General features: G+C 39.2%; 1 protein-coding gene across 7 annotated transcripts in view; it reads right to left on the bottom strand.

Annotated features, from left to right (window-relative positions):
• Nucleotides 1-16,942, bottom strand: part of FRMD3 (FERM domain containing 3) — a 274,804-nt gene that overhangs the window by 89,045 nt on the left and 168,817 nt on the right. For 6 of the 7 annotated variants that reach the window (XM_036218191.1, XM_036218188.1, XM_036218185.1 and 3 more), the window contains exon 4: nt 4,121-4,199. In XM_036218191.1, coding sequence (XP_036074084.1) covers nt 4,121-4,199 — 79 coding nt within the window. Of the gene's footprint in view, nt 1-4,120; nt 4,200-4,446; nt 4,597-16,942 lie in introns of those variants that run through there. The other variant, XM_036218189.1, reaches the window with a different exon arrangement.

The following is a 16,942-nucleotide window of genomic DNA, read 5'->3' as shown; positions in this document are numbered from 1 at the left end:
AGACTCTTTCTGAGGTTAAAGTTTAACTCTCAGAGACCAATCTTTTTTCTCTCAATGTTCTTGGGATGGGGAGGGGACACCAATTGATCAGTCCCAGTTACCACCTACAATGCTCAAATAACCTGATCTTTACTCAGCCCATGAGTAGCCAGCCATATGCACAACCCCATTTTAATGACTAAGAAAAGGAGGATCAGAGAGGGTGATTAATACGCCGAGATCACACAGCTGCTGCTGTGGAGCTCACAGCTTCTGGGCACTGGTTCCCTAAAAGCACGCTGGGCACGCTGAAGGGTTCTGCGGCTCACTGGTGTTGCCATTTGACAAATCCCTCTCACACCTGCTTTGTGCCGTGTGCTCTGCTAGGCACTGGGTGCAGCCTCAAGTGGCACTCTGTCCCTTTTTGTGTGGCATTGCGTGCAGGAAATAAAGGCAGTCCGTCTCTAATAAATTTCTTGTCCAGAGATGGGTGAGTATTTAGTCAGAGGAACAATGTTACACCTGGTAGATAAGGAACCAGAGTAGCTCCCTGAACCAGTGTCTCTCACGCTTTAGTGAGCACACGAATTATGGGCTACCATGTTAAAATGTGGCTTCTGATTCCACAGGTCTGGGTGGGGCACAAGGGTTCATATTTCTCATGAGCTTCCCAGTGATGCTGGGCTAGGGACCACATTGAGTGTTAAGGTTCTCAGCGCGAGGTTCTCAGCCCCGACTGCCCACGGAAACTACTGGGGGAGCTGTTAATGCCAACACCATCCCAGACCCAATTAAGTCAGAATCTGGATCCTCTCAAAACTGTGCCACAGATGTCCACATCAGCATTGTTCACAGTGGCTAAAACATGGAAAAACCCAAATGACCATCGGCTGATGAAAGGATAGAAGAAATCTGTGTATCTACACAATGGAATATTTTTCAGCCATAAAAGGCATGAGGTGCTGATTCATGCTACAACACGGAGAAACCTTTTAAACATTGCACTATGTGAAAAGAAGCCAGTCACAAAATAGCACATACTGTATGATCCCATTTGTATGAAATGTCCAGAATATGTAAATCTATTGAGACAGAAAGTAGATTAGTGGCTGTCAGGGGCTGGAGCGTCGGGAATGACTGCTTGGGTATCCAGTGGGGTGACAAAAATGTCCTGGATAGATTGTGGTGATGGTGGCACAACTTTGTGAACATACTAAACCCATTTAAGGGTACACTACAATATCTGCCAAAAGAAACCAATACTTTTGAAAATCTAAATTGACTTACAGTAATGGTCCTCAAATTTTGACATGTTTTAAAATTGCCTGGACCACTTATGAAAATACTGATTGCTGGGCCCCATTCTAGGTCAAAGGCAGGGCCAAATTCTCAGGTGATGCTGATGCTGTGGTCTGGGGACCTCACTTTGGGGACCTCGGCCCTAGACCATTCAGACTGTCAGGTTGCATAAACACTTGAAATGATCAAATCTTTCTTTTTTAAAAGAATATAAACTCTTAGGGCAAATGCCATGAAGTTTCTTTTCTACTTGCTAAATGTATGCATTGAATAGAAAGCATTCCTTACCACTTTTTTGATGAGTTTAATAGGAGAAAAAGAGTTTCAAATAACTGTTTACTGACGAATAAGAGGTTTAGGTTCTAATCCCACGAAGCAGAAATCAAGTTTGAAAAAAGCTTCCTGAGAAAAGCAAACCAGCTTTCACAACATCGGAGCCTGGGTCCTTGCTCATATCAGTGATCTCTAGCGATAATCATGGATTACTGTGGATTCAACATAATCCACTGAGCCTTACAAATGGCTTCAGGTTCAGATACTCATTTTTTTTTAATACAGTAGCCACCAAAAATAATAATAATGCATCGTCCTTTAGTATCACACCTTCTTGAAAGGATTATGCAACAAAAGCACAAAAAAATCTGGGGCTTACATTACTGTGCCTCCATTGATGATATTGCTTTTTTACCTAGCCTGAATTTAAAGATGGTTCTGTCTAAAAAGTTAAAACCAACATACTTCGATTACATTCAATTGTATATAACATTCACAAAAGACCCAGAAATCTAAAGCATTGCAAGGTGACTATGCAAATGGAGAGATAAAAGAAGGAAGAAAAATAATTTCAAATATCCTTTTTTGTGAGTCTTTATGTTGTTTTGCACTTTTAAATCTCCCTTTTTCTCAATGCTTCTTTACCCCTAAGCATGGTCATGAATGTGATCTTAATTTGTCATATATTAAATTCTTCTTAAATTTTAGATTAATTTTACAAAAGAATAACAATTTGTCAAACAAGAAAAATTCTTTTGAGATACAGTTTAAACCATAAGTATCTGGGGCATTCCAGTTTCTAGATTTGTTTTGAATGCTAAGGACTCTGTATTAAAAAAATATCATTTCTTTCTGAGCAAGGACAGAGCATTGTCTTAATTTTCTTAGCAGATATAAATGTTCACAATTTTCCACTATTCATACATTAGCTATTCAGTAAAATATATGCAAGTGCTAGCAAATTTAATTGAGATAAATTTAACTAGGGTTACTAGCTAAAACTTTGTCCACTTTTAGTTCCAAATGAGACTTTTCTCAACAACAAAAGATCCACTATTAATTTTTATCGTGACACACATGAATTTTAACCTCCAAACAAGATTATAAAGAAAACAAGTGAAAAAAGTGAGCCATTTTGGCCCCTGGAGAATCTTCCTAGTTACACTTCTGGCACCCAAAGAGAAAGACAAAAATGAGAGTGTGTGTGTGTGTGTGTGTGTGTGTGTGTCCCCTCATGCAGCTCCTCCATCCCGGGCCATGCAGAGAGTAGGAACTGAGGAAGAACTTATAAAATAAATGAACAGATTTTTTCAAGCCAAAAGCAAGCCAAATATGGTACATTTCCATTTATATGAAATGTCTAGAACAGGTAAATCCATAGAGACAGAAAGTAGATTAGTGGTTGCTAGGGGAGAGGAGACTGAGCAGCTGACTCCTAATAGGTACAATGCTTCTTTGGGGGGTGATGAGAAAATGTTCTAGAACTGGAGAGTGGTGATGGTTCCTTAGCACTGTGAATGTATCTAAGGCCAATGAATTGTACACTTTAAAATGGTGAAATTAATTTGTTAGGTAAATTTTACCTAAATTAAAAATAAAAAGCAGGCCAGGTTGCAAAACACCGACCACCAGTTACAATGTCCACAATCTCTCTATTTCTCCTTTCCTTCGACCCCAAACGGAAACTTCACTAAATGGTTGTGTGCAAATAAACAAAAAACGAAACTATCTCCTCCCTTTCAAGGTTCTACCTCAGGGTCACTGTGGTCAAGCTTGAGCGGACTTTCATGGATAACGAGAAAGCAAAATATCCAAGAACCCAACACATGCCCGCTCAACCGATGCTCAGCAAACTGCATTCGCTTCTGTTACTTTGTGCCTATGTAGGTTACTTTGAGAGATGATTATTTAAAATGATGGTTGCAGTCAACAAATCAGAGGCTCGTCAAGAGCTAAGAATTGTTCTTCTCCATCCACAGAACTGACCTTTCAGTGACCTCACTCAGCTGCACCCGCCAAGGCTCTTCCATGGAGGCAAAACCCCGGCAGGCGGACTGAATGTGGACAGTAAGGGAGGAGGCCCGCAAACTGGAAAACTCGGAGAGCTGGGCTGAGAAGAGTCTGCAGGGAGGGGGCAGCTGTCTCCACAGTTGGTCATTCAGCAAGCCAAACACAGGATGACAAACAGTCCGTTCTGTCAAGTGATCTTTTTCCTCCCAGAAAAATTTAGATCAAAGATAGGCCTTAGGGGCTGCACTCAGTATGAATTTGCCCATATCCTAAAGACAGTCATCTTCTATTTATTTTTAGCACCCCACTGTCAGATGTTTTCAGAAAGAACCTCCTCCTTGTAACTGCTGCTTTTTTGTGCAGTTAATTACACTCCCAATGACGACTGTTTGAAAACTCCCAAGACAACTAAGTGCGAGAGAAACGTTCCAAGCCAGAGTGCTGAGCTGAGCGCCCGCTTTGTTGAGATGATCTAGACAGGAGGCACGTCTAACCTAGAAGACTCAGAGGCCCTGGCTGGTGAAAGGTGCACTTTAAACATAAAACAAACAAAAAATACCTTGTGAGCTCTTCTTTAATCTTCAAGGGTTCGTGTGGGTAGAATTTCACTCTAAAGCACATGGTGTATGGTGGATGAGCTGAAACATCATAAAGAAAAGGCATGAGAAAAGCAGCAAAACATTGTGGACTCAAACACACCCTGGAAAGTCAGCAATGAAGCCTTATGGCCTAGCCTGGGGGCGGGGGAGGGGGCAGAGGAGAGGTCGATTTTCTGGAAGAATCAGATATTATGCCCATGAAAACAAAGCAACAGCAGCAAGGAAGCTCAAAACTCTTGACAGGACACCCAAAACAAAATTCAGGCGATCTAGTCTATCAGCATACCTTTCCACATCACAGCTCCTCATTATTCCTTCATTCTCTCTGGGTCACAGCTTCAAATAACATTTTCTCTTCTGATTCTTCCCACCTCCTTGTGACAAATTGCCCGTAAGCACCACTCAGATTTTTTGGCCTAGTAACACGTTTTTTAGCCTGTGAGGTGGAAAAATGTCACTGCCCCATGACTAGTTTTCCCAAAGCGATGGTGCCTTTGAATTAAAATCAAGATTTTAAAAATGGAATCAATCACACATCGATTGTACCTTGTGTATTTTTTGTATTATTTTAGTATTGCCTATTTATGAGGCAGTCGCATTTGAAAATAAACACTTCTGTAACTTCCTGACTTCTCTGAATCGAGATAACAAACACTATGCAGACTGAAATTCTGGTTGAAGTTCATGATTCTGGAATGGTCTAATTGCATCAAATATTTGGAACTCAATGACCAGCTAAGGGGATTCTCCAGGGTTTCTGACACCTTTAATTATAATACTGCTGTTGACTTTCAGTATTAATCTAATAAATGCACACAAGTATATTAAGAATACATTCAGATTTCAGTTAGCATATTTGAAAAGCACCTTATAATCAATGGAATATGATGATTAGTATTACTACTTCTACAGGTCTGACATACCCACTCATTTCTTGCCTTTGCATCAGTATGGCTGCTTGGGATCAGCTCTGGCCTAAATCCAAATGTGAATAAGAAACAGCATCCTATTCTCCCCCAAACTCCTTTTCATGATAAGCAGGGGTTAAATCACCAGCCAGCTCTACAATGTCTGGGGCTATTCTGTATGAAGACAAATTCTTTACATAGAAACAATTGCCAGCATCAAATACAAATATATAATGAGGATAATTTAATATGGAAAATAATTCTTTAAAATAATTTGAAATCACAGGAAAATGGTAGTATCTTTCTGGCTGTCTCAGCAGAGAAAAACTAATCTCACACACACACACACGCCCCAGACCTCTCCATTCAACGCTCTCCTTCCCCACCAAGAACGAGCAAATTTCTTAACTGAGTTAGGTGCTCCTAACCCAATCCTGCGTTCCTTGGATTGAAGAAAATGAACAATTTTCTGGAACACTAAGAGAAAATGGATACCTCCTATATAGCAAATAAATATCAAAGGAAAATACAAAAGATTCTTAAATCATTCATCTTTTATAATATCTAGAAAATCAGTTTTGACTCAAACTATTTTATCTTTACACATTCCTCAGATTTATTTTGTTTAAACTATCACCTTTGTTTAAAGGATGAAAACTACTGGGTTTTTTATGATAAAACCTCTGGATTATTCTTAATAGAAAGGTTGAGACAGTCTTTATAAGACTGTCTTATAAGAACAGGACAACAGAGAAAAAATGGAAATAAGTTTTCTCTCTTTCTTCCTTCCTTTCATGAAAGTCCTCAAAATTAATACATGTTTAGGCATAACCAGAGAACTCAGATGACAGACGGACAGACAGACAGACAGGGCCATCCCCTTTCATTTCCTTCACTCTGTCTCTATTCCTGCCCCTTCTGTCCCTCAGGTCTCCACCCCAAGCTCTCTATCGCTGTTAACAACTTCGTCTATATTTTTCCACCCCTTTTACCACAGTCACCCAAATACTTGTGAACATATGTGAGGGATTGTTTTATAATTTATTCCTACAGAACGAGATCGTCCTACAGTTGTTTCTCTTGTTTTTCTCACTTACTGCTATAGTCTTGTCATCCCTCCAGGATGGTTGATATAGGTCTATAATAACTGCATAATAGTTCATACTATGGATACACCAGAATTTGCTCCATTCCTTCCACTCATCTCTTTTAATCATCATTCAGGTTGTTTCCACACTTTAGCAATTCAAACAATTCTGATTGGATGGATGGATGAAGAGATAGATAGATCGATAGATCCTGTGCATTTATTATTAAATACTTGTATATTTTCATTTCTATAATATAGACTCCTAAAACTTGAATTGTTGGGTCGACTGGTTTGAAAAAATGTCTTCAAGGAAGCAGAAAAATATAAGCCAAGTAGAGGCAAACCCCGGAGAGCAGGATCACAGACGAAGGTGCCAAACTAGAGCTGTCATTTTCTCTCATACATGGTCAGCATATGTGCTCACCATGCCTAGGCTGGCTTCAAAAAGCAGCTGAGCTCATTGGATACAAATCAAGACTCTCCCTCATCCTAAGGGATGAGGCAGTGAGGCTCGCAGGCAGCTCCACAAGTGGCCATCTGTGAATACTGCTGATGGTGAAGGCAGTCCTTCCACCCGGGCAACCTTATTCCAAGACCTGAAGCCCCAACGTGGTCTTGCTTCTTCCACACGGAGAGCCCTTCCATCATCTGAAGACAGTGCTTATGGTCCTTCTGATCTTTAAAATAAGCATCCCCAGTACTGTTAACGGCTCCTCATGTGAAGCAGTTTTGAGTGCCCTCGCTCTGGGTATATTCCCATCTACTCTGTGTTTCTTCAAGCTCGGGGTCCCAGAGTTTGCCACATCGACTCAGGTGAGGGGACCATCGCCAGCATCACTTTGGACATAATTGTTGCTCCCCCTTAAACAGCCTTATCTCAATGTTGATTCACTCCGAGCTTACAATAGACAATTCTTTTCATATATGCCATTGCTAAGTCCTACATTATAAAGTTACTGACATTTCTCCACTAGACCCATTACGAGAAAAGTAGAGAGCGGGCCGTAGAAAAAACAGGAAGAGGCACATTTCAAGTCTGACACTGTCTTTCCATTTCCTTCTGCCATCATATACACCCCTACTGTGTCTTTCTCTCATACTGGTCCTGCCTCATTGACCCCATGTCACCAATAAAAAAGTTTCCCTGAAAGTTAAAAGGAACACATGATTTTGACCGTGAAGCAGGAGTAGCATCAGGGACCTGCTCTGACAAGACACTTAACCCCACCGCCCAGGCCTGAAGAGGCCACCGTGGCACTGGGCTTCTCCTTGAAGAACTCACATGAGACTCTGGCTGAAAAATTATAAAGCAAGTAGTAAAGCTAAGGAATGCTTCTTCAGAGGGTTGGAATAGGCTGAAAAAATAGACATTTTTTCCCCCCAAAATGTTGATCTAGTTATGGATTACAGTTTTATGACAGTACGGACCTGGATATCTCTCATTCAGCTTTTTTTCCTCAAAGCGTATTATTAAAAGACTGCCTGCCTTCCTGGTTGAGTGAATGAAGGAAGGAAGGAATGGTGATCCACAACCTTTGAGGTAGATGTCAAGGAGAATGTCCGGCCCTGCCATCACATTCATCCCATCGAAATACTGGTCTGGAAGGTCCGTCACCTGAATTTAGATCTGCCAATAACAGCAGCTATAAACAGATAAAAATTCTGTCTTCATGGAGAACACATTCTGGTGGAATATATATGTATAAAATCAAATCAAATAGGTGAAATATGTAGGACATTCGAAGGCCATAAATGCTATGAAGAATAGAACAAAAAGGATTTAAGGGGGGAGAGAAGACCTCGCCCACCCCCATTCCCTTTTGTCATCCTCACTAGAACCACATCAACAAAGGTAAATACAATTCTCTTTTCTACCTTCTAGTAAACCAAACAAAGGGAGAAATATTGTTATTTAACCTCTACTCCTTAGAGGTGTTTAGACAGACCCAATGGGCTCTTGGCACACGCACATGGCACATTGCCTAAATGTGGACTTTTGTGTTGTGGAAGAAGAGAAGGAAAAGGGGAAATGGAAATGGGAAGGAGGAGATGGAGAAGACTGAATTAAACTCAACAGCCGAAAAACATTTACTCAGCTATGTAAGTGTTAAAAATTGGGATGCCACTGAGTAGCAGGGAAGGGGAAGAAATGCAAAACTCCACTTTAAAACTGCCAGGAGGATCTAATTGCATAGAGAACAGCAGGACTCCTCTCTCACAGCCCTCCCTTACCTGTCAGACAGGGCTGGGGAGGCCAAGTGTCTCCACGGGACAGCTCGGTGGCCCCTTTTTGCATCAGCAGATCCTGGGCTAGAATCACTTGGGTAGTTTGTTAACAGCGAGCACATGGGGAGAGGAACAGCCGTCTATAAAGCAGAGACAGACTTTCTCGTCTCCACTTTGAGACCTTGCCCAGAAATGAGGATGGGGATGCAAAACAACTAGGTGAGCAGGCTCCCAGGTAAAAATGGCAGTGGGGATACTTTATTTTTAACCAACAACCACTCTCAAATCTTTGTAGAAACAAAAAGGACTTTTTGGTGAGTGAATTATCTATCACTTAGCAGCTTTTATTAAAATATAGATGTCTTCCTCTAATCACATAGATGTCTTCCTCTAATCACTGTAAAGAACTATAGAAAAACAAAAAACATAACTTTTGGAATATACATATAAACTCATGATCTTTCTCATATACATTCGGGTTGACAGCTATGAAAAATTTATCTCAAACTCCTTTAAACAGTAGTTGAAACAGGGTCCGTGGCTCCCACAGATGTTAGAGAGATTCCTATACCTGGAATATGTCTTTCTTGTGCTTCCCTCCTCTGGAACTCTTTTGGAAAAAAAATGTGACCAGTTGGTCAGACTTTCAGACTCTGCAGAAATATTACAGGTGTTCTGGTGTTGCAGAAAGGACCACAAACACCCTGCATATAAGATGCTTACTTTGCAAAGGAGCCCAAGTAGGAATCAGGGGCTCCTGGCCTTTTCAACTTACATCTTTTTATTTCTAACCAAATGAACAGCGTCTTTCCTGTATCTTTGCAGGGGGTGGCTTTAAAATGAGAACTGAGGGACACACCCCTTCTTCTTTGTTGTGTGTATGGCACACACAGTGAGGCTGATGAGTTTATCTATGCTGCCTTCAATGACAAAACCACTCAAGTGCACAAACTCTGCACATGTGCAAAATGACACTTAGGCACCGAAAGAGCAGAGCATTCCTCGCTCATTCAGTGAATTATAACTCTTCAAATAGGTTCAAATGATCCAGCCACAGGGAACTGTTCTCGTAAGGACTGCTCCCCTAGTTAGAAATGATTATTATTCAGCAACAACTGTTACTATCAACAGCATCAACAGCAGTGATAATCTCCCCATCGCTCTTTTACTGAATGACAACCGGCAGCCTCCAAGATGTTACTGGCACTGTGTTGCCACTACATTTGAAGCAAAGATGGTGTTTTAAAAATTGTATTTAATTGATCCTCCTGTTACAGATCCCTCCTATACTTTAACCACACACATGGATGCGCCCACACATGCATGCATTAAGTGAAGTCACATTCTAAGAATTCTCTTCAGGACACTGGATTGCTGAGCAACTACCTCGCAAATACTTGTTCTTAAAGTTCTCCTCCTGCCTAAACTATTCAGGAAAAGATCCAACAGGGGTCTTGTGTCTGAAACATCTAATTTTAAGTTCATCATTTGGGCAAATTGCTATGGCCAAACTTAAAACTCTTAGCTTCCATTTTCTCATGTAATATGAGGATAATATTGGAACCAACAACTTAGAATAGGAATCAACAAAACTTCTCTGTAAGGGGCCAGTGAATAAATATTTTTGACTCTGTGGGCCACAATGTCTCTGTCTCAAATACTCCACTCAGCTGTTGCAGTGTGAAAGCAACCACAGACAGGATGTAAACAAACAGGCATGGCCATGTTCCCATAAAACACTAAAATCTGAACTTCACATAACTTTCACATGTCACTAAATATTATCTTTTGCTTCTTTTCCCAACCATTTAAAAATGGAACCTATTCCTAGCTTGCAGACCATACAAAACCAGAAGGCAGGTTGGGTTTGGCCCAGGGTCCATGGGTTACTGACCCCTGATGTAGAGACCTTGATGATATGAATTAATCATGTAAAACATGCAGCAGACTGCCTAAGACCTAAGTACCCAACCCGTAGGAGTTATTATTACTCAAGGGGTCGAAGAAGAAACTGACATGGATGAGATAGAACCCTTTACCTTGACCTAGCCCTATATCTTGGTTTGAAGGGTAACAGGGAAAACTTTCATTTCTCAGGAAAGAATGGGGATAAAATAGGAATATATATGAAGAGATATTTGGCAGTCCTGCTTCTATAAAATAGCTTTGCTACCTGGGTCTAAGTTAGCAAAAGTACAGGGAACCAAAGGCAAAAGATCAATTTCCCTGCGTACTATGGATGTTGTGTAATTAATTAACTGGCGCCTCAGGAGTCATGTTGGTAGGTGTAAATCAACTAGCAATAGTAATTATAACAGCTAAATTCAATTACTTATGTAAGTAGGTATTGAGACTTTATACCATAAAATTATATCCCAAAAATGAAGCATTATAAGTATTTCCAACCAATGGGAAACAGATATGAATATGAATAGTTTTTCTACCTGGTTGACCCATATTTGAATCACCTCCTCTACTCATTTACCAAGCACAGAATCTCCTGGCCCATCATGGTTGTCATTCAGATATTTATGCCGTCAACACACAAGTAGTTTTGAATTATGTGGCTGGCCCATTATGAAACAACATGGACACTCCTGAAGGCAGAAGACAGCCTGGAATTACCACACAGTGATATCAAGCCTTCTGCCAGGAGATGCTTTTGCCTTCTGCTTTCTCCACTACCCATCACATTCCATCCTTCCAACGAGGAGGAGTTGGGTCCTCCCAGAAGTCCAAGTACCCACCACTATACCCAATCAAAATGACATTGATGTCACCACTAACCAGTAAGGAGAAGGTTAAAAATTAGAAATCTGTGACTTATCAAATGCGTACATCATTTAGAATTGTATGTTATAAAATTAAGTCTTTTTCATTATTTTTATTATTTTTTCCATACTAAAAAATATTTAAAAAAAAAAAAACATCAAGTAGAAACCATCTACAGGACTGAATTGCATAGAACTTTTGAAAGAAGGATCAAACATGGTAATTTTTGATGGGACAATTGAACCTGGGAGCAAAAGAGATACCTAGTCAAACCTACTGAGCTATCACTAGAATAAGAGAAACCAGCTTCTAAAACTGGAAAGAAGTATTAAAATGAAAATGAAAAAGAGCAAAATTAGCCCAAACTAAACCACAGCACTTGGAGACTTAGAGTTATTGGTTTACATATTGGGTTTTGCTCAGCTGTTTTTCGCTTTGAAGAACATGACCATTGAACTTCCTCCACCATCTCCCTAAAAGGAAACAAGCATTTATTACAAACTGATGCATAGCCTTGTTTTATGCCATGGACCAGGTGCAGAAATCTTCCTAACTGAATACGTGGAATATAATTAGACAAGTGTATGAGGATGGGACAGGCTGCCCCAATATGTCAGTGATAGGGTTACTGTCACTGGATATTTGGAGAAATGTGTAAAGCTTCACTGTCAGAGGCATATGATCAAGTTTAACAAAAAAGCCTACATACAGAAAGGAGAAAAATAATCCACAAAACAAAAGCATGAAGGTCGCTCAAAGAGTAAACAGAAGTACTAAAGGGTATGTATGGGAGATCTATCTAAATGGGGGCGCTCAGTGCAATGGACCGGGTAGTGTCCTGGAAAAATCTATGTCTACCTAAAACTTCAGAATGTAACCCTATTGGATAATACGGTCTTTACAGATAAAATTAAGATGAAGTCATACTGGGTTAGGGTTTTCCCTAAATCCAATGACTGATATCTACAGGAGAAAGGAGAAGAAAACTTGGGACACAGAGAAACGTGAGAAGAAGGTCATGTGAAAATGGCAGAGACTGGAGTCATGCACCTACAAGCCGAGGATGGCCAGCAACACCTAGAGCTAGAAAAGAGAAATAACAAGTGTTGGCAAGGACGTGGAGAAAAGGAAACCCATATGCACTGTTCATGGGATGTAAATTGGTGCAGCCACTATGGAAAACAGTATGGAGGGTCCTCAAAGTATTAAAACTAAAACTATCACGTGATCTAGCAATTCCAGTTCTGGGTATTTATCAGAAGAAAATAAAAACACTAACTCAAAAAGATGTATGCACCCCCATGTTCACTGCATTATTTATAATAGCCAAGACATGGTAACAACCGAAGTGTTCGCCAATGGATGAATAGACAGAATGAATAAAGAAAGTGTGATATATACAAACAAGGGATTATCCAGCCATAAAAAGGATGAAATCTCGCCATTTGCAACAACATGGATGGATCTTAAAGACATTATGCTAAGTGAATTAAGTCAGACAGAAAAAGACAAATACTGTATGATCTCATTTATATCTCATTTACATGTGGAATCTAAAAAAAGGGGCGGGGGGGGGCTCATAGATTCAGAGAACAGATTGGTGGTTGCCAGAGGCAGGGGGTGGGAGCTGGGCAAAATGGGTGAAGGGGTCAAAAGGTACTTATTTCCAGTTACAAGATAATAAGTCCTGGACATGTAATGTACAGTATGGCAACTATAGTTAATAATCCTGTATTGCAGATTTGAAGGTTGCTAAGGGAATAGGTCTTAAAAGTTTTCATCGCAAGAAAAAATTGTTTAAGTATGTATGGTGACAAATGGTAACTAGACTTATTATAATGATCATTTACAATATACACAAATATCAAAACATTATGTTGTATACCTGAAACTAATAAAGTTATGTCAATAATGCCTCAATAAAAGTATTTAAAGGTGCAAGGTGCTAGAAAATTAAGGTGTTTGCTTTAAAATAGAGAGGTGGAAATACGGCTAGAGAAAGTAATTTGAATCCAATGGATTTTCCCCTCCACAAATATGTAAATTGTTTATAGCAAAATGTTTTGACCAAGAGAAAAAAACAGCTAGAAGAGAAAAGGAAAGATTCTCCCCTAGAGCCTTCAGAAGGAGCATGGCCCTGCTGACACCTTGTTTTGGAACTTTTAGCCTCCAGAACCATAAGAAAATAAATTTCTATTGTTTTAAGCTATCTATCCCTTGTTTCAGCGGCATTAGGAAACTAATATACTCAGCAAAGGGAGTAATCAGAAGAACGAAGCTGGGAATCAGACATCCAAACTTGCCTCATGAATGAATATTGGACCTGTGGATTTTCTCCTTTGGTTCCTCAAACCAGAGCAAAATCTCTTTCTCCCTTTTTCTCCCTCTCCTACAGAAGGTATGTTCCCATTGACAAAATCATTTAGTAGCAAGGGGACTGTTCATTAAATTAGCCCGAAGAGGTGCTGTAAAGCTAAGGAATGCCACGTAAATATCATCATCAGAGACAGAAATTACAGACTTCCAGGAAGAGCCATCATAACTTCGGGGAGGGAACACTACAGATATCAGCGAGCAACTTCACTCAACGTTGCTGTCATGGCTGAGTCACACTGTGAATGAAGAGGCTGGGATCCTCCTCACCTTGATTTGAATGCAGAAGCCATTTCCAAGCACCCCTGTCCCTTTGGGGTGCTTGGCAGCAGCACAGTGCCTGGTAAATAGAGCAAGAAGATCTTAACTACCCTGCTGAGCTAGTTAGTCAGGCACCAGCCAGGATTGAGCAGGTGCTTCTTTGAAAGAGTAAGCAGGCTTTCTTTCATCTAGGTCTCTATTTTTAAAGTACATGCTTGATACATAATACACTCTGATTCCTTCCTCCCTTTTCTAATTTCCTCTATCTCATTCTTGATTTTTGTATAAAGCTTTCTCCTATTTTCTCTTTTTTATTACCATACGAAAATATTCTCATTGTAAAATAAAATACCTGAGTAAACATAACTATATATAATAAAATGTGAGATCTTCACTTCCCTCTACCCTACTCTTCCCTAGAGATAACTACAGTTAATACACATCTTTGTAGCCCTTCTTCTATTTATATGAAATAATCTATTTTTATATAAATGGATCATTTTTACTTGTTTTTAACTCTACAATATATCTAGTAAATTTTCAGTGTCCATAATATATGCCTGCCTTCATTCCCTTTGATGACTGCATGTGTTCAGCATAATTTATTTAGGCTTGCCAAAATTTCTGGGCTTTATATTACTTCCAGTTTTCAGTGTTATAAACAATGTTGCAATGGTCATCCTAGCCAAATATATACCTATGCTAGAAAAAATGTTGCTTTAGATAGATTCATAGATATTACCTTGTTGGATCAAAAGATATAGGCATTTTTCAATTTTTAAAGATATAGCCAAATTTCCCTTTCGAATGGCTTCAATCATTTATAAACTCTTACCAGAAGTGTTACCCTCATCCTCATCAACTAGATGTTATCAATATTTAAAATTTTCTCAGTATAATAAACAAAAATATCTACTTTTAATTTGCATTTTCCTTGTTACTAATGATATTGAGCATCTACTTGAGTTTATTGGCCAATTATATTCATTCTTATTTGTCTTTTCACATTTTTCCATTGAGTTGTTTACCTTTGGGTTTATAGCATTATACTTTATATATTCTGCATACTACTACCTGCTTTATATTTGGCAAATGCTCTTCTCATTATTTGCTTGTGTTTTAACTTCATAATTTTTTATAGTTATTAATGCAACAAATATCTACTGAGAGTCTACTCTGTGCAGTGAACAAATCAAAAATCCTGGTACAAAAGTTTAATTTTTACACAAACTCATCAGGTTTTGCTTTGTTGCTTCTGAGTCTTAGGTTTTCCTTAGGAAGCCCTGTCCTACTCCATAATTTAACAAAAATACTTTTAAATTTTTACCTATAATTTCTATAGGTTGTTAAATATACTGGGCTTTTGAATTCATCTGGAATTAATCTCATGCATGGTGTAAAGTATGTCTTTAGTTTTTCTTTCCCAAGTGAAAAGGCAGTCCAAAAACCATGCCTTGAATAATATATCTTTCTATCTCTGATATGAAATACAATCTTCATCGTAACCCATATTCTCATAAATAATGGGTCAGTTTGGGATCTTTTGGTTCCACTGGTTCTTATCCTAGTCCTGAGTCTATCTTAATTTCTCTATGTGTCTATCATGAGGCCTCTTTTAATTATTATAGCTCTTAGGCCTTGATTGGTTATCTCATAGATAACATATTTACATATTTACTGGCTAGTCTAGAGCATTTTCTTTTGCAAATGAGCCTTTGAATTAGTTTGTTACATGCCATCAAGAATCTCACTGAAATTTTGATTTTAAAATGTATATATTAATTTGTATTCTAGTATTAACTAGAAACATGAGAAGTCCCATTTATTGAGATCTTTTACCTATTCTACAGCAACTCCACAATAATATTTTTCAGTTTTATTTATACAGATCTTGCCCATTTCTTGTTACATTTATTTAGAAAAAATTTATCTTTTAGTTTGTTGTTGCTATTTATAAATAAGAGTATTTTTCCATTATAGTTTAGAAAGTTACCATTTGTATATAAGAGAGCAATTGTTTTAGGATATAAACCTAGTATATAAACCAAAGACAAAATCTATTAGTGGGCATGTGGCAGGGAAAGAAGGCAGGTAGAGAGTGTGGAGAGATCCAGAGAGGACAACACCAAGTTTAAGACACTATCTGGACCTCTGAGAAGGAATCCAGCATCCCTCAGCACCCTGGCCTTGGCTGAACAGAGCGAGGTGTAGGGGCAAGACAAACAGATTTCAGAGGTGTTTAGGGAAAGTGTTCTGTTTGGAACTTTGAAGAATACTGAAGAAATGGGAGTGGGTGTGTTTAAGCAGAGAGGGAGCCTTAGCTAGAGTACATAAGTTTCCCTGAGTCTGAAGCAGGGCATGGAAGAGGCTGAGTCGTATCTGCCTGTCCCAGTCATGAGTATAGAGTGCGGGGAGTTAACCAGTGAAGACACCTGGAGTGGGGACCACAGGAGGGCAGCCTCTCTAGACTCACTGGACAAGACCACAGCAGGAACCATAGCCTCAGAGAACATGCCGCTGTGCCCTCAAAGGCTGGTGGGACTAGATACATCCAGAGAGGATGAGTGGGGAAAGAGGCCAACAACCAAAGACCAAATCACATGAGACATGCCAGGGGAGGACTCAGGACTGCACACGAGAGAGATGTCACTCTCGCTGCCTCCCCTGCCTCATGATGCCCTTCCGGGGATGGGAAATGAGGAAAAACTCATCGTGAAAATAAGTTTGATTATACCTATTTTCAACAAGACTTGGGGAAAACAAGCACTCTCACATAACATTAGTGGGAGTAAATTATTATAAGCTCTTTGGATGGACATTTACTACCAAAGTAATGTAAAATGTGTATACCTTTTGATATAATTCCACTTCTAGGAATTTCTAGTACAGATGTACAGATGCGAGAATGTACATTCAAGTATGTTTATTATAACATAACAAAAGACTAGAAACAACCTTGTCCATTAATAGATTACACATATGCATATAATTATCGGAAAGCCATTTTTAAAATGAGATCAGTCATCTACTGCTGATATAGAAAAATCTCTAAAATTATTTGAAAAAAATAACAAGGTTTTTTTCTATAAAAGGCATTATATATGTTAGGGGAGCTTACATAAACCTAAAAAAATCCCAGAAAGATATGTAAA

The sequence above is a fragment of the Rousettus aegyptiacus genome, unplaced genomic scaffold (assembly GCF_014176215.1).
Source record: "Rousettus aegyptiacus isolate mRouAeg1 unplaced genomic scaffold, mRouAeg1.p scaffold_m13_p_3, whole genome shotgun sequence".
NCBI classification, from domain to species: domain Eukaryota; kingdom Metazoa; phylum Chordata; class Mammalia; order Chiroptera; family Pteropodidae; genus Rousettus; species Rousettus aegyptiacus.
Note: the sequence above shows the minus strand (reverse complement) of the source record. Positions and strands in the feature narration are given on the sequence as shown.